The 23,472-nt window shown below is 39.9% G+C and overlaps 1 protein-coding gene across 3 annotated transcripts in view; it reads left to right on the top strand.

Annotated features, from left to right (window-relative positions):
• IGF2BP3 (insulin like growth factor 2 mRNA binding protein 3) overlaps window positions 1-23,472 on the top strand; it is a 113,646-nt gene that overhangs the window by 56,030 nt on the left and 34,144 nt on the right. For all 3 annotated transcript variants that reach the window (XM_085050920.1, XM_085050921.1, XM_085050919.1), the window contains 3 exons: window positions 14,357-14,408; window positions 14,502-14,565; window positions 22,760-23,044. In XM_085050920.1, the coding sequence (XP_084907046.1) occupies window positions 14,357-14,408; window positions 14,502-14,565; window positions 22,760-23,044 (401 nt within the window). The remainder of the gene's footprint in view (window positions 1-14,356; window positions 14,409-14,501; window positions 14,566-22,759; window positions 23,045-23,472) is intronic.

Raw genomic sequence — 23,472 nt, 5'->3', positions numbered from 1 at the left:
AAGATTTTAATGGGAGTTTTAGTGCAGCCAAAACAGTAAGGAACATCATCTCATACAGGCATTGTTGTTCAGAGACTTAAGTTCTCTATTAATGTCATGTTAGCATTTCTTTGTTAGCTAGATATTAGGAATAAAATTACTCATGGAGGTAACTTCTAGTTAAAACAAAAAAAAAATATGGGTAGAGGTGAGGTGGAGGACAAGAGGAGTAAGTGATTTCTGATTCCTCCCTGGAAAACCCACTGCTACTTTTGAGCTGCTTGCTACTGCTTGGTTAATTAATGTTAGACCCCTTCTTATACGATCCCCTGTTCTTCTTGTAAATGTACTGAAGGAAAATTTTGTCCTTGAGTTTTAGGCAAGACTCACATAAGAAAAAAAAAACCCAAACATAAACTCCACTATGAGTTAGTATTGACATGACTTCAAGGGAAAGATTGAGAGTGGAGCAGTTGGTCCATCAGTCCAGACGGCCTGGTCTTTGTCTCATCTAGAAATAGGTTGCTGACATTTTTGTGGATGTCCGCTCTTGCGAGGATTCTTCTGAAAGGATCAAGGGAAAAAACACCGGGCAAACTGAAAGTGAAATCTGTCTTGTCTGTCTCTGAGCATGCAGAAATGAGCATTAAATGAACCCTTTTATAAATTTAACCTTAGAAGACTCCAGTTGACTGAAATTGGCTATCTAAGACTGTGTATCTAAATGGCTGCCAGAAAAAGGATGGTCCAAGGTAATTTCTAAAAGTTAAATCTATCTGTGATGATGCCTGGCGTACACTTTAGGAGCTGTTCTGTGATAACCACAGCTGATAGAGGTGAAGGGGTGCCCTGCATTGTCCTGGTAGGAGCAAAGCAAGGAATAAAGCTAGCATGTTTCCTTGTCACCATCTATTCATATTTTCAGAGCGTTAACCCTGAGGTGATTCCTTTATCATATTGGAAAGCATGAGAGCCTTTATTAACAATAAAGAGGACACACCCTGTGCATGCTGTAGTGTGCAGAGACAAAGTGTGTCTGCCTTAATTGTGCTTTTGTTCCTGAACACCCCAGAACTGGGCTGGAGGGGCACAAGGGAAAAATCTGGGTTGGGTTTTCCCCTGCTGTGTTAAGGAAAAACTGATCATCAAATATGATCATCAAAATATATTGAACTATCTTCCTCTTTCTTGTGAAAGCTCACTAATGTGGATAATGTTACATGCAGAAATTTTCCTGCATGCTAGTTGGAAATAACAGCAGATAAGTTGGAGCCCGCAGCTAAGATGAGCATGTTGGAGTGTCTGTTTACAAATCAAATATTGGCCTGGCATGGCCTGCCCTGGCAGCAGAGCTGTGTGTGCACTAAAATTAAAGAGGAGGCTGGAAAGGGAGACATTCCTCGTGTTCTGGGCTGGTCTCATTGGTTCAGCAGCATGTACCACTACTGTGCTGCTGGCATGGTAGCCAGCACAACTACAGTAGCACATTGTGCACTGGTGGGTAACAGCTCAACAATAAGGGACTGGAAAAGACCACTTTCCATAGAGAGGTTTTTAGAAGGCTGAATATTACCAAAATAATTTCACAAAACTGTATAATCTGAAAAGTAACTGAAATGACTGCCCTTGATCTACTGCCAGACCTCATGGGGTATTGCTTTCCACAGGCTGCTGCAACACACTCGGCCATGTTACCCCATCCCAAATTTTTTTTTTTTTCTGCTGTAACTGAGCTAACTATTCTGATCTGAAAGTTAAGCATGCTCTCAAGTAAGCAGAGGGAAAAGTGATTTTACTGTTGCTATGTGGCAGAGTGTCCAAATGCTTGCATGTATTTTTGGGGTGGTACGGAGTGTTTAGACTTTAAATTCTAAGCCAAGGGTGTTCAGGCTTCTAAGCTTGCCTCTGCGCCTGGCAGCAGCTCCTCTAGTGTTGTCAGCCCCGCTGCCAGGGATGTTGTGATGTCCTAGAGAGGACAATATGGCAGCCTGTTACTCTGAATGTCTCAGATTCATTTAAAGTCAAAGACCTTAAAGGCTGGTAAAGGGTCCCCAATGCATATAACATTTTCTCTTTTTAAAGTAAAAAAAAAGCCATGACGTCCTTGGCTTCTCCTCCTGCCTTGCAGTTCAGAGCAGTAAGTCAGCAGAAAGGTGCTGTTTGTAGTGCTTCCAGGAGCTGTGTTGGTGCAGAAGCCTGTTCCCCACATTCAGTGTCCATGTTTTATTCAGAGCTTCTGATACATTCTCATTGCTTATTGGGAAGTTTGCTTCCAGTTTCACAGGGGAAGAGGATGGTTTAGGCTTTTGTGTGTGTTTTCTTGGCGTTTTAATATTTCTCATCTCCTCTGGGATACTGTGCTCTATGTCTTGAGGTCTTTATTAATAATTTAGTTATTAATAATTTAAGAACCTGTCTTTATAGTAGAATATGTGCAACCAGGCCCATCATTATTCAGTTGCCTCATGTCTGAAGACATCTTAGACTACCTCTGTGCTGAACACAGCTCTGCTATGCTTTATTAGAAGGTCTTGCCTGTCATGCTTCTGGTTCTCCACCCTACTCCCATCCTTTCAAGTATCTGGGTGATGAAAATCATGTTGTCAGTGTTGTCTTGTTTGCTGGCTTCAAGGCTTCTGGTGTATGACTGTTTAAGCATGCTGAGCTGTTCCCATCTCCCTGAAACCAAGCATCAACAGGTGTGGTGTGTGTAAGCGTATGTGGTGACTAAGACCTCTGCTACTGTGTTTCTCCATCTTTCTCATCTGTGTTTTTCCTATGTTCTCTTGCACTGAGAAGGTGCTCTGGTGTGGTCACTGACCTGGGATCCTGATTTTCCTATTCACTCCCTTCTCTGACTTGGTTGTGATGCAGCTTGTCCCTAAACTCTGTGGCAGAGATTTTTTTTTTTTAATGGCTTTCATTACACCCCTCATTTTGCAAGCATCTTTAGCACTTACTGCTTCTACAACAGCTGGAGATCCACCAACATCCCTTCCTACAAGGCACAGGTCAAGTTCCCTCAGAAATCTCTCCTGAGCACTCCTGCCTCATTCTTCACCTCCATCCCCAGAAGACCTGGCAATGGCTGGACCGCTGGTCCATCCCTCCTACATCCAGGGTACATTGTTCTTCATTTTGAGGTCCATGCATCTCTTGCCTACACCTGCAAGCTCTCTGGGCTACCCTGGCTTGGTGCTGCTTGTCATGCACAGCTACTGATCTCATCCTAGAGCTCAGTGCTGCTGATGGTTCAAAATAAAGCTTTCCCCTGCTCTAGCAGTCTCCTACTACTGCTCTCTGCATCTTCTTGCTATCCTCAGCTCTGAATAGAATGTTTCATTCTCATCCAGATGCCATGAGCAAGGATTTCAAGAGCTGTGGCTCCCTAAATATTCAACAGGCGAATAACCAAGATTTCTTAGTTCCTCTTACACCGCCTCCTCTTTCTTTCCATGTCAATAGAAAAGCACTGAAGTGCTCTTTCCCTCTGTGCCTAAAAATCTAGCTCCCCTTCTGTTGGGCTGAGTATTTAGCTATGAATCAGTGAAAAATCAGAATGAAGTGTGCATTCATACAGGCGTATACTGGAATTTACACTCCTACTTCCCTTATTTTAAACAGTGCTGGCTTTTTAAATGTCAAAAAAATTTGAATTTTAAGTTTTTTTAAGAAGTTGTTTTGACAAGGGAAGATAATTTATTGTGCAGTAAATGTGAAAGTGGTAAATGGCATACAACCTCTCCATCCTCTGCAGTATTCTTCACCTTTACTCTTAAATTTTACTGCTACAGATTGTTTTTATTAATGTTCAGGGAAACATTGCTGTAGAGAGTTATAGTACTTTTCGCAGAGGATAGCTTGTACAGCTACTTATGGAACAGCACTGGAACACAACTTGAACTACTTATTCAAATACTTGCAGTGCCTGTTCAGAGCATAAGAGGTTGCATCAAAATTGAGCGTCCAGGCTCTTGGAAAATAGCAGGTTTGTGCTGAGGGGGGAGTTCTTAAAACCAAGGGTATCAGTCTAGCACCTGGTGTCATCAAACTGCTCAGATGCTTGCACAAAGATGACTTTTGCAAAGGACAGCTCTGCTGAATGAAAGAACAGCAAACAGCCCAAACCCATGTATCATCCACATTGTTTAATATTCCCTCTTTCCTCTATGAATCCCAATGCTTATAAGAAATGAGGGTAGTTTTTTTTCCAGGTCTGTACAACTCAAGAGTGATAATTACTGCAGAGTGAGTGCAACAGTGTAAACTTGCCTCCTTCATGATTGCATTTCATTTTTCATTTAAAAGAAAACAATCTAATTTTATTAATAATGAGGTTGAACAATAAACTTCAGAGTTTGAGAGCTTGCTGGTGAATAATTACATTCTGCAAGGCTGCAAATGGAAAACTCTTTCACTTCTTTGTAGAAGGCCCTGAATGCAAGTAGATGGAAGCAAAGATCACTCTTGGACCCTAGGTATAATTAACTCATTTAACTGTGGCCCTTCTTCCATTGTTCCAGTCATCTTACTCTTCATTTGATTGCTCCTTCAAAACTGACTCTTAAAAGTAGTTTATAGTCTACAAGCTGTCAGCTAATACTCAGCATTCACACTCTGAATTGTATTGGTGTATACATGGGTCAAATGCTATTAATATAGTGCCTCTCTTGCAATCTTAATTTCTAGTTTAGATAATTGCATTCAAATGTTTGTGGCTATTTGTAAACATCCTCTTAAACCTTACTTGACTGATTAGTGCATGGGTTGGCCTTAAGGCTGGGAATCCTTAGGATAGACTTGGAAATTACATAGATCTTGGTAAATTTGTTTTTAAGAGAATTTCATTATAATATTTAAAAGGTATAATATCTTAAAGTTTAAGAATTTTTAATAACTTGGCTTTGAGTGTTTAAAATACATACACTTTCAGTTTTATGACTGAGTGCTTAGGTAGCTACTAGATCGGGTTTTTTACTAGAGAAATTTTCTGCACTCAAAAATCCTGTTTCCCCTTTGCTCTAAGGTTCATGGATTTGCAGTCTGAAGGTTTTGACAGCACATAATTGTTGTTGGTTGCAAAGCTCTCATCTCTGTGTTAGCACTGTGGAGACCTTTACTGGGGATTTTATTTCAATTAAATTCTGCAGCTCAAGTAACTCAAGCACTTAAAGGTGGTGTACTTGTTCTACCAGGATCACTCCTCCTTGCTATAAAGTGTATATAACTTTGGCTTTTGTTTGATCCCAGGCTTCAGTTCTTCAGTCTTGCTACAACTCCTCTCCACTTTTCTCAGTGCCCAGTCCTCACAGTAGGGAATAGGAAAGGTTTTCCTCTCCTCCCCACTCCCTGGAAATAGCCATACAAACCAGGAGAAATGGGTTAAAAAAAAAAAAAGTCTTCTCCAGCTGTGGGGATTGACTTGAGTAATTTCAGGAATAGCTGTTACAACTACTTGGGTAGCTGAGCTGCCCCATGGGTTATGAGACAGCTACTGATGGTCTTCACTAAGGGACAGAAGTTGTCATGCCAGCATAGCTAGGGAGGTGAGGGATGTGATGTGCACTGACAGCTTGAGGGAAAGTTTTGGATGAGGACATCCAGCAACACAGCCCATGTAAGTCTCTGTAAATACAAATAATGATTTTCTGCCTTCAGTAGTCTCTTGTATTTCAGAGCCTTGTTGTTTAGAAGCCAAACCTGAAATGTCTGTTCCACAGCAGTGCTGTCCCTCAGTAAAACTGCTGGGAAGCCAAAGGCATGGCCTCCATCCTATGGATGATCATTTAATAAATGAAGGGGGACCTTATAATTCCAGAAAAATGCTCCAATCTTTTTATAGTTTTTCCTGGTTATAAAGAGATTCAAGATATTCATGAAGTGGTTGTTAAGGACTTATCTTTTTCCTGAAAGCTTGTCATTTTGCGTCTTGTGCACAATAGAGGGAATGTTTCAGATGTGATCTCCATCTGAGTTATAATATATTTCCTTTCTATCTGCACTAATCTGTGAACTAAATCCACTTTACAGGATTTTCCTCTGTGATTTCCTCTATCATTTTTGAATAGTTATAAACAGATCTTAGAAGAAATTCTTAATGTTAAGGTATGGGACAACCTTCCCAGGAAAGATTTCCCTGGTATCAAGCACTGACTTGGCTGTGTTTCTACAAAGCACAGTTGTACCTGTGCACTTTTCATACATGTGGACTCTTCTTGAAATTATGCCTGTGCCCTTGTGGAGAGATTTCTTGGAATTTGTGATTGTTGGTAGGTTCCAAAAGATTATTTGAAAATTGATCTTTTTAGTCTGACAGATATCTGTTATAATTTCAGGATTCCAGCTTTACAGAAGGCATTTTTTTTTTAAATGAACAAACTATTATTGTGCTGAAACTAAAAATATCAGGCTCGCACCAGCCTTGTAGAGCAGTAATGAAGTGGCATCAAGACTTTTAAATAGCTACAGAAAATAGCTTTTAAAAGTCCTATTTTTGCACACACACACACAAAAGAGAGTAAAGTATGTAGAAGAAATACAATTTTCCCTGATAAATCTTGCAATTAAAAAGAACACATTTTCTGTAATGATGTGGAGCTAGCAAAATTGAGAGGACTAAAAGGTTGAAGGGGAAAGGAAAAACATAAACGTTTCTGTTCTAGTTTTCATGGCCAGCAGCAGGACATTGCAGCTTGCACTCTAGGGCTGAGCCAGAGTCTTCCTCATGGAGACCAGTGCTTGATGCCTCCACAAGAAAGTGTTGAAACTGCCAATAAGGCACCAATTGTATCTTGGTATAGTCCTGTGAGTAAAGCAGAAAAATCACCCTTTATCCCAGTGGCTTTTCCAAGCATTCTTTGCTGGAAAAAAATTTGCTGGTTCCCTTGCTTTTGTGTAGTCTATCATTTAATCAGAGTTGGGTAATGAGTGCTCACTGCATAGTAATGCTTTTATAACTTTTTTTTTTCCTTCCCTTTGGCAAACTACAAATGACATCGTAGAAGTAGCAAAGAGTGTTTCCACTTAAACTGGCCTCCTCAGTTGGAGAGGAGGCAGATGAACACGAGCTAGCATTGCTGCTGCATCCTACTACATTTCACAACCCCCATCTGCCAGCCCGGCATGTGATCCCTCCTTCCCTCATGCAGAGCCACAGAAATGTCCTGGTAGCCCGTCTGCCTCAGGAGGAGGGGGCCCCAGCAGTGCCCACAAGGAGATACTGGGAATGGGGATTAGCTCCATGAAACAGCAGTTCCTGCCTTTAAGGACCAATCAGTGTGACAGTGGTTTTCAATTTTCTGGAAATAAGGATGGGTGGTGAATCAGGAGCATTAGCATTAGTGCTAACCTGGTTCATAAACTCCAATGTTATCTGAAACTGCTCTTGAAGTTACACCTTTAGAGTGAAGAGAGGGGATATTAGTGAAGTATTTTAGTAGATATTGTGAGGTGCTTAATTGCATTCAGATAATGTTGCATAAATACTTATTCTCTGTATTTTCAAACTTGTTTTCATTTAATTTAGATGAAGGGTGAATAGAAGCTGCCAATTTGGCCATCTCTACATGATTCGTTATTTCATAATACCTGTATCATATTCCCTCTCACTCCTTTCCAAACTGAATTATCCTGTTCCCTTTAATCTCTTTGTGAAGGAGGCCACCCATGCATCTAATAAGTGGGGTTTTTTTGCTTTTCTCTTAAACATTTCTCAAGTACTTTTTTTAGCTTTGCAGACCATTTAATGCCATTTGTCAGCATTGATACTATGATTTTTCTTTTTCCATCTCATACAATCCTTAGCATAATGCACACTAATATTTCTTTCCTATCACATTTAAGAGACTATTCCCATCTCAGGGTGTAATGTGGGAACATGAAAGCACATGAGAATTTTTTGTGTGCTGTGTTCTGGGCTAATTTTGTAGCCCAAAAATTTCTTTTGAAATTTCTTCTATTTTCAGAGCTTCATTATAATATTCTCTCAGTGAACTTTTCTATTGCATGAATTTTTTTTTAAAAAGGAGAGGGAGGGAGTTTTGGTACTAATGTTATCTGTAATAATTTACCATGTTGCTTGTATTTGTTGGATTCCTTTTTTTTTTTTTTATAAGCTAACCTTATTCCATTGGTAAATCATGGTAATGATACTCTAAATAATTTCTGACTTAGCAGATTCAAAGCAGGTCCTTTTAAATGTTGTTCTTTAATATTTGTGTGGTTTTAAAGCATTTAGTCCTCTCTTTCTGGTACCATTTTTTAAATATACACAGGGGTGTTTGTGTGTGTGTATATATATATATATATATATACAAATTTAAATGATCCAGCAGTATTATCTGGAAGTACTTAAATATGTGGTACATGAAGTTAGTTACAATAGTTGTACTCAGGGTTGCATGTGATGCTCTTCCTGAGACCTATTTTCAGTTGCTTTCTATCTTTTGCTTAATTTGAAACATGAAAATTGAAATACTCCACAGCATGTTACCTCCTTTTTTTTTTTTTTTTTTGATTGAGCATTTCAGAAGTCCCATTATGACAGCAAGGTAAATAGGGATGAACCCAGTGTTTGCTCTTGGCACTGCTGGGAGGGCCATTGGCTGGGGCCAGAAGGTGGCTCTGCTGTCACTAACAAGTCCAGCCTGTGCAGTGGGGATGATGAGTCCATCAGAGTTGTGACCCAGTTACTCACCACACACTTAATTTTGTAGCAAGTCGAGGACTTTCAGGAGGACAAACCCTTTTGGTTAGGGGAATTGAATGTTGCCATGGCAAACTCAGTCCTGCACATTCTGGTCTCTGGTGCTGTGCTAACTTCCCCAAGCAGAAGTTGCTATTAGCTGCTAACAGTGTCTTCAGCTTGTCTTGTGATGAGCCTGAGGTCTTTCTTGCAGAAGTGTCGTGTTCTCCTTACTACCAAAAGTGGCTTTGAAGCTGCCCTTTGAACACACAGACGTGCTGAGCACTGTGGAAAATCAAGCCCTTGGTGTCCAAATTGGTCACTCAATTAGTAGTTCCTTTGACAATTTTGTCTTTGTTCTCTGTGGTTCAGCATTACATTCTTAAAACCCTGGTAATGCCACCTAAACAGAATTGTATTATAGGGTAAACTTATTATTAGTTTTGAACATTTGGATATAACTGTAAGTTCCCAGGAGAAGAATTCACTCCAGGGTTTGTATGGGATGTGGTAAATAAGCCAGAGTTATTGTTTTCAGGCGCTGCCTTTCTGGTGTGTGCAAACAATGACTTCAGCAGCTTCCAGGCTTATTTTTCTGATTCTTCCAGACTATGGTCATGGTTTCATGGGACAGTAAACTGGGTATTGGAGGGCCTACAAGATGAAAAACACCATCACCACATGCTGCAATGCATTGAGCCATTGCAGACTGGCTTTGCCTATTCAAATGCCTTCACAAGGTTTTGGAAAAATAACTGTGTCCTGGCAGATCATGTGCTGAATTGGGTATTCCATGCCCATGCTGCTTTGCCTTTACAAGGAACCAGCATGCTCTGACCTTTTTGGTGAAAATGGGTGAAGTTGCTATGTTTGTGGATGGGTGGCAGTGGTGCAGAGAGGCTGGGAGGTGTGCTGGGGTACCTGGAGCAGAGTTCACCTGTCCACCACAGTCTCCATTCAGGCAACACAGTGTTACCCAATTACACCTTTCAAAAATGACTGCTTTGTCAGGTATTTATTGGGGGCTCCTTCACATTTAATTTTCCTTGCTAGCTGGGCCCTTTGCGGGGAATGTTTGGTTGTTTTGGTTTTTTGGTTCTTTTTTTTACCAACTAAAAAATTAAGCCAAACTGAAGGTGCTTTGAGGAGTCTTTTTGGCGTGGTCAGTTGTTGGCAGCTGGTGTGCTTGTGAGAGGAAAAGCACCTCTGCCAAGGTAATGTCACACACCAAAGTCATGAAATGCCAGGTCTGCTCCTGCTGCACTGCAAATTCTAGTACACCAGGGTCTGGTGGGGGCCAAATCAGACTACTTAGGCTTAATTAATATAATTAATGGAAAATGGCATTATAGCTTCTCTTTTTGGTGGACTTAAATACAAGAAGAAAGTACTTGAAGTATACAGATGGCATTAGTGGTTCAGCCAGGCTCAATATCTGTGATATCAGCACTGCTCTTTACCTACCCACACACTCCTTAACTTACCTGTCTCTTTTGTTTTCCTTCACCCCCACCTCTCCTCTGTTAAATCAAAATCTTTTGTTTGTTTGTTAAATCACATAGTACACTCAAACTCTTTGCAGCCAAAAATTTGTATGTGATTTTTCTACTGAATGACCCTAATACTCTTTTAGCCCCTGCTATTTATGATTTCAGTTGTGTTGTCTAATTTTGATTCCTTGTCAACATGATACAGGAGTCATGGAAACAAGGGGGTGGTGGTGGTCAAATGGATTTGGTCTACACAAGTGGAGAAAATAACTTCAGGTTCCACAGCACCACTGTGAAGTTCCCAACGCTCAGTGCATGTGTGAGAGAGAAACAATATGGATAACTGTGCTTACAGACCAGATGTCTTGAGATTAATTTTCTTACAGTGTACGGCAGAAAGTCTACAGCACTGTAAGATGGTGTGTATGAAATAGTCTGCTCTGAAAGTGCAGAAAACAACTGCTCTGGTTTGCTCAAATGTGCTGCTTCTAGACCTGTGAAATCTGTATGATATGAGAACTGTGGTATTTTAACGTGTGCATCGCACTCTCGGCTTCACTGAAGAGTAACGTTTCCTTCTTTCTTTTTTCCATGTAAAGCAGCCTCGATTTGTGGGGCTTGCTGTAGGGTAATGCTGTTTATAATGAAGTCAGAGTTGGCTTTTAGAGCCTGATGAATGAAAGTCCACAGTATAAGACTGCAGCTTTTTGTGAGAGAGACATCTGTGCTATAACAAGAGCAGGAGACCCAATTTAGACAACTGCTAGAAGGAGAGCTCAAGAAAAGGAAACACTTTTTTTTCTAGCTTAGATTAAATATTTGTACAAATAAACTTTTCAGCTGCTCATCAGAATTGCTGCTGCACCACCAACTTGGCTTTGAATTTTGTTCTGATTGCCCAACAAGGCTGTACACGAAGAGTGTTACGGAAGAGCAGCTCAAACAAAACATGTTTGTTTTGCAGCAGAACTAGAGGCTTTGGGCTAGAGAGAAAAATTTGGGGAGAGAGAAAAGATAGTGAGAGACATATGAAGAAATGAAAGATGTGAATAGAAACTGACTGTTGCAGTAAATACATGTGAAGCAAGAAACACATGCAGGAATTGAGTTCTGTGTTTTGAAAGTGAGTTACAATAGAAAATCTGGATTTGAATATGACTGCAATGACTTCTCCCAACTGGATAAGCTGGCTCAGTTAAAGTGTTCTCACCTACAAGGCTTGCCCCTTGCACACACACATACACCCTGACTGCTGCTGAAACTTTTTTACTAGTGCATTTTAAGTACAATCTAGTTAAAAGGCTATTCCTGCAGCATTGATCACACTTAAAATGCTGCTACATGAGGCTGACGGTGATGAAAATTCAAGTTTCTCCTGAGGACAGTGCTGTGGAGAGCAAGTCTTTAACCAAAGAGGATTGTTTCTCATCTGCCTTTTGAGGAAACTTCTCATAAATCTGTTCAGTAAAACAACTCTTTTAAGAACATGGGAACTCAAATCACTTGGATTAAAGCCCAGATGGACACTGTCTCTGACTGAAAGAGGATTAAGGAGCAGCAGAAGTGGAAAACTCCTGTTGAAGAGGGGTGTGATACTGAATATGCCATTCTGGGCTTCTCCTCAACATTAACAGCAAGGCAGCCTTTGGGTTCTTAGGCTTCTGGGAGCAGATGCAAGGATAGTGCGCTGAGAAGCTTGTGATGACTGGTCAGAAATATGCTGAAAGTAGTTTTTAGAGGTCTCAAGTATTACCTTTTAAAAGTTGTGTAGATTCAGCTTTAAAGCATTTCTTTTCTTGGTGAAGATGGTGACTGTAATATGTGGGTCTTAATATGAAGGTATGCTTAGCCCAGAATATAAATTTAATATAGAAAAACTTTACAAAATATTGATTATTATCAGGGAAACTCTTGTGGTGCCTCTGGCAGTCTAGCATTGCTCTTTTCCTATGAATGAGGATGAAAATGGAATTCTGTTTTCGAAGTGAGGCAGCTTTGGGGCAGAGTGGCCATGAGCTGGTGGTCTGCACAGTTAAAATGTAATAACTAAACACTGGCTTGTGTTGTGGCACTGCTGTGTAAAACAGCATGGGTGTAGGCACACTGTAGGGACAAAGGAATTGCTTTACCAGACTAATGAACTCTTCAGCATCCTATTTCAACTAAACACCTCAGAAAGGATCTCTAAGCCAGGAAAAGCTTTGCTTTTCTTGTTTTAAACCCCCAACCCCACCTGAGATTCTGTTCACCCTCTGGTTTCTGTGGATCCCTTAAGTACTCAGTGGAAGAAGGTTTTCCTCTAATCCCGTGCTGTGGCTCTTCTGGCTTGTGTGAGATGCAGCTGCAGACCTGCAAGACCTCACAGCTCTCCCACTCGTCTGTGCCAGTGTTTTAATTGTCTTAAAAGGATCTTCCACAGATTTTTAATTTATTTTAATCCCCTGGAGCATCTCTGATTCAGTAATATTTAGCAAATTTCAGAGCAAACATTCACTTAGTTTCCAATTGTCAGATCCGAGGAGTGGCAGAAAAATTATTTTTTAGAGGATTGAGAAGGCAAACTCTCAGACTAGGCTAATCTCTACTTGTAGAATGAGAGGACAATTAACAACTTGTCTATGAAAACAAAACAGTTGCCAAGAAAACTTGCTAAAGTATCCACAAGAAGGATGGGGAAATTCTGCAGTTAGAAACAGTAACGCATTGCTCAAACTTGGCGAGCACAGCTTTGCCTTTTAAATACCTGGTTTGAAATGTTACCTTTGAAACATCTATGTGCAGTTTAAATTTTAGTAGGTGGTAAAGAGTGGAAATTGTACTGATATAAGTTGTCTTTAGGTTTGGGCATAGAAACTGCAATTTATCTTAGACACATCTGTTACATTCCAGTAAAAGTATGTGGTACATTGATAGATTAAAATTTAGGAATTTTAATCTCATGAAGATGTAGACAGAATTTTAAATTTTTAGGGACTGGGGTTTTAGGCACACTCAGTTGCTGGTTTCAGCAAAGGGAAGTGTACTGCAACGGGAAGCTGCACAGATGCTTTTTTATGCCTACTGCTTTCCTTCTGTCTTTGCTTCCTTGTTTCCTTCCTTTCCCAAAGGGGTTTCCTCCCTTTCTTACTGACATTTCCCCTTAAGAGAGTAGCTGAAGAAATGTCACTTTGGTTACAGAAGATATTGCAAGTTTACTTTTTCACTTCTTGGTGTAAATTGTGAACTTTTCCAGCATCAGTTTAATTTCTGAGACAAAACGTTAGGATGATGCACTTGTCTGTGTTAGTTACTGCCACAGTCACCATTTTATGTAACATTATTTCTCACTAGGAAGAAAATAAACTATACCATGTGAATTTTAGAAGTGGTACAACTGTGGGTGTGTTAATGCTTTTACTGGCATGCTCTGACACCTTGATTTTTCCCCAAAAGTTTGTGCACTTCCCCCTTATTCATTTTCCATTTGACTAGAATAAAGCAAATTATGCAAAATAAGACTACTTAATTTAGATTTCTTTTGCCCCTCTTTGTATGCATTTATGACAAGCTTCCCAGCTTTCTACAAAGGAAAAATTAATTGTGACTTTCAAATAATGGTGAAGATACTGTTGTGAGTGGTTCCTATGGAATGGGGATCTTTGAGAAAATTGCCAAAATAGTTATGAAACAGCTCTTCATGTGCTGGTTATTCTTGTTACTTTCTCTATGCAGGCAATTCCCCACTAAGAGAGAGAATAACATTTTTATGTACAACCTAAGTGTGTTGGGAGGAAAAAATCCCAACAACTCTAAACAGTAACACAGTTAGATATATCTTCCTGGAATACATGGAGAAAGTTTTATTTTTGATTTGTTCTTCTCTAATTTGTTCTGCCTCTGCTTTAGCCCTCTCTGAGAACAGGTGACTTGGAGGCTTATTTTTCAAAGTTTGGAACATGCAGTGCAGTGTGACTTCTTGGGGTTATACTTTGTATTTTCACGTTAATTAAAATTTAAATAAAGATTTTTTTCTGGTATGAGAGAGAAAACAAGCAATGTATTCTTGCTCTTCCTGGAATAGTTATTTCTTCCTTGTTGGAGTGGCTGTCTTAAATGATCTATATTCTCATACAATAATTTTAGAAATTCTGGTGGTTTTAGAGGATTTTTTGTTTTGTTAATCTGCTTTGAAATCTAAATCTGTAATTTCTTTTACCTCTTACAGGTGCTGGATAGCTTGTTAGCTCAGTATGGAACAGTGGAGAACTGTGAGCAAGGTACACTTTATACTCTCAATTTGCCTTTAAATTTGTAGTGGGAAATGAGTGCACCCTGAACTTACCCTCCTTCCATTGCATCTTCTTTTCTAGTGAACACTGACACGGAGACTGCAGTTGTAAATGTAACATATGGCAATAAGGACCAGGCTAGACAGTAAGTATCTCGGTAGTTGTTTCTGTCATCTAACTTGCATTTTGGAGTTCCTGTTGTTGTGACTTTATATGTGACTTCACTTCTGATCATGTTTTAATAATAAATGTTAACAATAAATTAGGCATTGACTTTTAAGAAAATCCTTCGGTTTTCCCTTCATCAAGTCTTGTGTAATTCACCTTAATGATCTGGGGGGTTTTTTATCATCAACTTTTCTTTCACTTTAATAAAAAGCAAATTAATAATTTCAAAAAATTTAAAAATTGAACAAATTTGAATGGGGAGAGCAGAAATTTAATTTGCCAGAGAGAGGGGATGGGAGTTAGTGTTTCATGATTTTTCTTTTTTAGCCATGTTTTAGTGATACCCTCTTGCAGCGTTCCTTTTTGTGTCTGTTTCTTAACAAACAATTATAGCAAAACAGCAGGAAAAACATAGGAGAATGCAGCTGCTAACCAGAAGACAGGGTTTTTTGATTAGAAAACTTAATGCTGCTTTCAAACACACAAAAGGTATAACCTGTACACCTAAAATACTTTATTTAGTATTTTTGAAATTTAGGCCTTGTATGTTATGCTTGTTTATATCTTCAGTAATTGAGAACTTTTAACCTAGATATTAAAATTAAAAAATGTTTTACTTAATCTGTTGTTGTACATATTTTCTTTTAAAAATCTGTATTATGTACAACGCTAAAGATTTAATTTTGCTTCTCTACCACAGAAAAAGGGCTTGTGTGGTCCTTCAGTTTTAATCTAGTGACATAGACATACTTCCCCTCTTTCTAGTCATAGCAGGTCAAACAAAACCGAACTCATGGAATAGCATACAATGAGCTTTTATTTTAACTTTGAAATTTCTGCCACCTTGTGGCAAACTAAAACCCTCAATTAAGATGCAGCATGTGCTTATGGTATGCATTAATTCAAAATTACAAATGAAATAATATTTGTACACATAATTAATTATGATCTGTGTGTAACTTGAATGCAACACATGTACTTAATCTTTGAAAGCATTAGGTTACTTGTAAGTGTATTATAAACAAATGTGATGGGAAACTTGTGTCAGTGGTATCTCCTGTGTATGCTGGAGCTGAAGGAAACTGTTTTCCTTGAATTCACTATTTTCCTTTTCTCAAAACCTGGACTGTTCTAACAAGTTCTTCAGGTTCTTCTGTTGCTTTTGATTCTGTTGCACAGCAGTTAAGAAAGGCTGAATTTCTAGTTCTGAAGAAAGTTATGGTGCAATGTTACAGATTAATACTGCATGTACCAGTTCCTCCTTTGAAAATATAAGAAGGAAGTACCAAAAATACCATAGAAAGTAGCATGATGTATATTTTTTGAGCTGTCTGTCATCCTGGACTTGTGCACTCCCTTCTGAAACTGAAAACAGCAGTTTCTCCCCAAACTGTACTTGTTAAATTTTAAGGTCAATCCTGAGGAAATGTTGGGATAAGCAAAGACTGTGAAGAAGTGTTTAAGATTTTTTTTTTTTTTTTGCATAAGAAGTCTTGTGACAGTAGCTGAAAATGTCTTGGGTTTGAAGCAGGCAAATTGACATTCAGCATGGGTGTTGTAGGGCAGCTGAAGCAATACAGGTTGAATGATGGCAGTTTGGTTCCCTGGAACAGGTAGGGCAAGTGGAGGAGCCTTGATTTGCATTGTGAATGATTTTGTATGGACACAAGGCTTTCTAAGCAGATGAGTCCATATTATGCACAAAAAATGTCAGCTCAGATTGTCTGAGTTTAGGAGGTGACCTTGCAAGTCTTTAGAAACCCCTAGGAGAAATGGTTAGGTCGAGGTATTTTTAGGGGGAAAACTGTGTGGAATTGGAATGAAGGATCACTACAGCACCTGCATGTGTGGCTTTTCCATAGTGACTGCAGTGCTGTTTCTGTTAAATGATTTTCCCAGACATGACCTGGACAGCAATGGCAGCAGAGAGGGAGAAGTGTGCAAGGGCTGATAGCTGATAAAAGCAGTGCTGGTCATCCTATGAAGGACATGCAGGAACAAGAGCTGACTTTATCAAAGGCTGTTTATAGCTGTCAAGAGTCAGCAGCTGGTATCAAGCTTTGGGGTTTGGAACTTAGCTATTTAGGGTAAATGGTTCTCTTTTCCATGACTTTGGATCAAACACCATGACATGAAGATTTCTATGCTGCCACATACAGTGGGTGCCTAGTTCTAATTGCACCTTCTCTGCACTTTTTGCAATGCACACACTCTAACTCACAGCAGTGTTGGCTGACAGAACATGCAAAGTTGGCTACTTCCCTCCTGGACGTCTGTATGGCATTGCTATCCATGATTGTTGGAGTGTGTACTGGCAGTGTGTGCTGAAGGTGCTGTAACACAGCCTGGAGATAATTTTGATAAGCAGTTCCAAGCAAGTGTGGTATGCATTGCTCGGAGGACAGTACTTTTGAATAAAACTTGTGGTTCCACCCAGATGGGAAACTGAGCTGCCTTCTGTCTTGCAAATATATGTAGTTGTGGCAGAGGTTTTTTCCTCTGGGCTGGTAATACTGTGGCATGTTCAATACAGGTCTGCATCCAAAGTTAACCTGGAGAATGAACTCATTGAAGGTTGCTGCAGTCTTTTTGAGAAAGAAGTCTTAGAGCACACAAAACCCAAAATATGAGATGCTCACAGTTCCTGATTTCTAGTTTGGATGGAGGTCTGTGTCTTTGCCCTGTTGTAGTAAAGCCTCGTTCCTAGCTGGAGAGGCACAGCCTGTGTCGTTAGAAAGAGCAGGATGCTGCTTCTGGACTATGTGGCCAGAGCAAGGCAGCCAGCATGGCGGAACAAGTAGTTTTTGGGAGCCCAGGAGCATTGTGGAGATGTGTGCAGCAATCACAGAGCTATGCATGGGCCTTGGGAAACTACCCTTTGCTCTCTGGGACTGTGGGTAGCAAGAAGAAGGCTGGGACTACCAGGATATCTCTGGCACCACATCCCTCCTCTCCTCTTCTGCAAGCACTTGGGAAGAGGAGGGATTTGTTCCAGCTCTCAAACTACCCGTGCTGCTCTCTTTCCTAGAAAATGGAGAGGGCTTCACAAGGCATGTGCAGTGCTGTGGCATAGGCAATTACTGAATGTTGTGGTGAGTTGTGGAATATTTGGAAGAGGACAGGGTGAGAGACAAAGCCTGGAACCTGTGGTTCACCCTACACAGCCCAACCAGCTGCATGCAGATGCTGAGGCAGCTTGGGACGTGCTTGCCAAAAGACATCCCCCTTTCTCCCAATATCAACCCCTGACTGCCACCAGCAGGACATGCTCTGTTCTTATGACGTGCTGCACCTAAATTATGGCTCCCATCTTCAAAAGTTATACCACCTTCTTTCCTTCCCCAAAAGGTTCCAGTGTGTAGGACTTTAGTACATGCTGCAGGATTTAGCTCTGCTCAGGATTTTGAAGGTCCACTAGTAATCACCTCTTAAATAGAATACTTGCAAAAAACCCCTGAAAACTTATTACACTTTCAACAAAGCCCAAATCTGTGTGTGTGTGCACAACATGTATCCTTGAATGAACAAGGGTTCACATAACTAATACTTTTACATGCCGTTGTGGGTCAGGGCTAATGTTGCCATAGGAACGATAGTACTGAAAATTCAGTGGTGTATAGGTGATTCTAAGCTTAGATTTCTTTTGGTTTTGTTTTCAGGAGTACTGATGAAACCTATATTTTTATTTAATGTAAAAAAAAATTAATATGCCAAAGAAAATTTGCCATGTACATCTGTCTTCTCGTATGCAATTGTATCTGTTCAGGGAAGAAAAAAGAAAAGTGGTGTACGTAAAAGCTGCACGTGGGAGTGAAATATGTTCTCCTTCTAGTGCTTAGTGTCATCATGCTATCAGCAGAATGATTTCCAGCACAAGACTCGGTGCTTTTACTGTAATCATTTATCTAGGATGTTTAACCTCCACTAGCATCAGAAGGGAGAAGGCTGGGCAAATGTTCTCTCCTAGGGAGCTCAGGAGAGGACAGCAGTGAGATGTCATTTGGATGGGAAAAACTCAGGTGACTAATTTACAAAGTACTTGTTTAAAGCTTTTATTTTTATGTAGGGACTCTTGCTTCTGAGCAGGTGTCACACGAACATAAGCTAGGCTGCTATCCATCTTATCAGTATATAGACAGTAGTTGCTGCAGTCTCTTAATAAATTCATTTTATTAAAAAATTCTGAGCTATGCTAAGAGATTTGTGTACCAGGTCTCACTGGTATGTAAAATGGAAATATTTTTCAGTTCTATTAAATATAAATTTTAAAGGATGACTTCAGGGAGGAGGGCACCACTTAATGAGGCAGTTTACAGAATTTTTCTCCATCTTTGTCCTCACTGAGTGACTCCTAAGGCTTTTAGCCTCTGTGTAAAAGATGGGTTGTGGGTTGTTTCAGTAGGTACCAGCAGTGCTCCCTGACTAGAGGTAGTCTGCATGACCTTCATTAATTTGTGGTCATGGAAGGAGACGCCCCAGCCTGTTTGGGCAGGCAGAGGTGGTGTTGCTGTGTTCTGGAGTTTCTGAGAGGGTCAGTCAATGAGAGTATGTGCTTTAGAGAAGGTGCTTGATTTCACATGTATTTGGTGGACTGCAGCAGTGACGATAGCTTTGCCTGGAACAGATGGCCCTAGTGCTGTGAAGAACCAGTCACTCACTTTTAGCTGAAACTCAGACTTTCTCTGAGAGCAGGGCTGACTCTGCTGATAGCAAGTGCCATCCTAGATGCTGTTTTACAGGAATTTTGCAACCATCTAGAAGGCAGTTCTTAATCACCTGTCTCTCTTCACGGATTTTCTTCCACATGTGTCTCTCCAGCCCCAAATTTTAGATGCCTCTAAAATTGAGCTTGTTACAGAGTGAAGGGCTGCTGAATCATCACATTGCCTAATTCTAGCCCTATGTTTTATGCCAAAAAATTGATAAAAATGAGTCCAGAACAGCTGAAGAAAAGTGTATGACAATACTTTAAAAACCTAGTGAAAATTGTCAAATATTGCAATGTGAAGGCAGGAGCTAACAGCAAATGGGACATTTGAAAAGTTGGAGTCTTGTTTCCTGTGTAAGAAATACACTGAAACTGGGTATGTGCTGCATCCACTGCAAATCAGTTATCTTGGCATTCCACATTGGTGTGTACCCAAATCAGTGCAGAATAGGGGAACACGTACCCAGGAAATATCTGTTCCACAAAAATCTTGGGAGATCAGCATTTAATTACTGATTCTTCTTTTGACTTCTCATCACTTGAACAAGTCAAACTATAAAACAAGTCAGGCTGTAAAATATGGAGAACTCTGTGACTCACAGGGTGAATTAGTGTGTTATTTTTCCATGTCATCATATGGCTTTGGTGGCCAGAGATTGTTCAATGCTGACATAATTAATTTTCCACAATGGCAAATGAATTTTTCTCAGTTTGCTTTGAATTTAAGGGTACTTATAGACATATGGAACTATTTAGCAATTTATAAATTGTTATTAAGAAAAATTCCAAACTTCTTTCCAGGAAATATATGGTGCATACATATACACATATATAGTTGTTGCTGTAAAGTGTTTGTTATGAAAACATAATAGTTATGAAGCTTGGTTACAAACAATAAGCCTAATCTTTTCTTTCCCAACCACTTCTAAGGAAGAGTGAGAAGTCTTGTGCACTGATTTAATGTCAGGTTTTGTGTTAATGCTGGGATTCTGGTCAAAGATGTTTTAAAGCCAGAGGAGGCTGACGCATTTTGGGAAAGAAGTGATGTCTGAACTTGTCAAATAAATGTGTGGAAGGAAATGAGTTGGGATGAATGTTAATCTGGAGCCTATCAGCACATTTGCAAAATTGTTGGTGTTCATCTCTCCAACATCTTGAGATTTGATTCCAAAAGAAACAGGGCTTGTGCAACTGGACTGTCTGGCAGCGCTGTTTCCCTTCCTGGTAGCAATTCAGCTTTCTGGTTGATTTCAGTGAAACTCAACCTAGAAATAGAGGTCTTGAATATTTACAACCAACAAGAAATTAGTGTGTTCAGGCTGTGTAAAAAGGAAAGGCCCCAGACCCTCTCCTACAAATAGGATGTCCAGAGAGAGACAGAGTTCCGTGAAATGACTTTCAGACGTTGAAAATCTATGCAGAAACTAAAAATTGAGACAAATCCATAAAAACACAAGTCTCACTAGTCTGCTCACTGCTCTTACTGTTTTGTAAGCATGTTATTTGGAGTAATAAAATGCTCTTCAAAGTCCATGGGATTAAAAGTTTAAAAATGTCAGCTCTGAAATAACCTCACCTAATTTTAATCCAGTTCGTTTGCCACATGCTGTAAAGGATTCTTCTGTTATGGGAGTAATTACACTCCTGCTCAATTCCCAAAGGACCTGTGTCTCATTTGGTTAACAGAAGTATTTAATGAACAGTGATCAGTTATTCAATATTTTGCTTTCTTTGTTCACTGGCGTTGCCTTGGGCCTTATTTATTATCAGCCGTTATTAAACAGCAAAGACACAAATTAGTTGTTTTCTCACAAGCTCTTTACTGTCCAATTGGAGTATTTTGAGGATGCTGGCTCAACCCCTGGGAGATGAGGAGCCTGTTATCCTCAGTACCCAAACACCACTTCTTGTTTGGGAAGCTGCTGCATGGCTTCAGCAGCTGCTTGTGGCCCAGACTGTCAAATGGGACACCCAGGAGACAAACAGTATTTTTCACTGGCTGCCCTTGGAAATGCAGGCAATTGGTTATTACCACCCTTTGTCTCTGCAGTAGAGGCAGGAGTAAAAGTGTTGCTGATTCTAATGTTTTGGCAGTAATGTCCTGAAAGTGGAAGGACTGGGTTAAGTTTCTGAATTCAGAGGCCTTGCTCCAGAACATATTGCTGGAGCTATTTAATGAAAATATTGGTGAGTTCTTTAATAAAAGATGGAGACCTTCTCCCTCCCACTTCTGCTTTTTATTTAAATTTTGTCTCTAAAGAAAATCTATCAATTGGTCTAATCTTTTGTCCAATATTAAGTCTATCATTTATAAACTACCTCAAATCAATGCATATTTCAGTGATCAGTATATTACTGATAATCTGAATAGTAATCCCTGTTGTAGCAAAACTTGAAATGTCTTTCTTGGTCAAATGGGTTAATTTTATACCACTGGTTTACCTGTGTATTGCATGTAGCTTAGGTATTCCTACTGTTTCTGAGATATTTTACTCTGTGAGTGGAAGGTATTCTACCCTCTGGAAATCTGTCGTATTTAAGTTGAATTGTGTTCCCCCTGGGAAGAGGAGCCCCGAGAGCAGGTCAGGTTTGCTTGCAGACTTGTCCTTGGCTAGGAAGAAGGACTGAGCAGAGGGAATGCTGAGTGACCTGGAGGTTATTCAGTGTGAGGGACAGCGGTGAGAGGGGGTTATGTACATTAGAGCAGGATCCCTCTGCAGTGCTTAATTAAGAGAACAGGAGAAGGTGAAACACAATTTTAAACGCCTTCTAACAACTTTGCTTTTATGGAGAGTTTAAAATAGGCATGGGGCTTTAAGTTCCTTGTTAACTTTTAAACCTACCTACAACATGACTGGTTAGCAAGTTGCAAGGTGCTGTTGCAGTCTGCTAAGGGGTGTTTCAGGTGCCATTGACTGGCTTTGAGTGCTTCCTTTCCTGCTGAGAATGAACCAGGTGCTGTCTTATTTCATATAAATATATTTTTTAAATTCCTGTCACAGCTATATTAGTTATTGCAAAAACTCCAGCCAAATAGCTGTGCTGGCAAAAACCCTAATGAAGGTGCTGTGATAGCAGCTAAAAAGTTTTCCCTCTGGTGCAGCTTTAATTCTATTTGGGAAATTGATTTAAATTAAATCAGGCAAAAGAATGCTTTTGAGTGTATAAGCTCTGTCTCCTGTGAGGTTTTGCTGATAGGGTTGGACCAGCAAAACCTTTAAAGTGCATAGAAGCCCAGAACAAGCAAGAGCTAACTTGTAGTTCTTAATATGGTGACTCTGTAATCAAAATCTTGGCTGAAGGATTCTGAATGTAACTTTTCATCTTTGAATCAGTTTTGGTTTCACCAAGCAATTTAATAGGAACAGAAGTCTACATCTGAATGACTTGTCACTTCATAAGGCCCTGCATGTGATTGTGCGTTTTTTTAATCTCCTCTCTCCTCCCCTTTGCAAATAAACAGAGCAATAGAAAAACTGAATGGGTTTCAGCTTGAAAACTATTCCTTGAAAGTTGCATACATCCCTGATGAGATGGCAGCCCAGCAACCTCCGCAACAACATCCCCAGGGAAGACGTGGATTTGGACAGAGGGGTCCTCCCAGGCAAGGGTCACCTGGAGCAACCACACGGCAGAAACCACAGTCGGATGTTCCTCTACGGATGCTGGTTCCCACACAGTTTGTAGGAGCCATTATCGGGAAGGAAGGAGCAACAATCAGGAACATTACAAAGCAGACACAGTCCAAGTAAGTTGTTTTACAAAACTGTCATTAATAGCTTTAATATTGTTTCATCATTGCTCATATAAAGGGGAATTTGTAAAACTTCATTACTAACTGCATGGGTCAGAGAGCAAATGAAGACAACAGAGAACAGGAAATATTTTGCAAGATTTATTTAAGGACTGGATTCTCTCCTTAACACATGTTCAAACACTAGCTGACTTTTTTCTCCCTTTTTAAAAAGGGAGTGCTAGCAGGATGGTACTCTGTTGGAGAGTTTTGTTTACAGATGTACTAATATGGTTCTGGCACAAAAAGTGAAACTGAAAGAGCTGTATTATGTTGTTCTGGAGGACATACGGTCAGTGTGGTGATGTACCCAAGTCTTCAAGTGTTTATTCTAGCTTTAGTTTTATTTAGGGCATTTTTAGGATTTGTAGATGTTGTCAATT

The sequence above is a fragment of the Lichenostomus cassidix genome, chromosome 2 (assembly GCF_008360975.1).
Source record: "Lichenostomus cassidix isolate B80296 chromosome 2, HeHo_3.0, whole genome shotgun sequence".
Lineage (NCBI taxonomy): Eukaryota > Metazoa > Chordata > Aves > Passeriformes > Meliphagidae > Lichenostomus > Lichenostomus cassidix.
The sequence above is the reverse complement of the archived record's forward strand: the minus strand, read 5'-3'. Positions and strand labels throughout refer to the sequence as shown.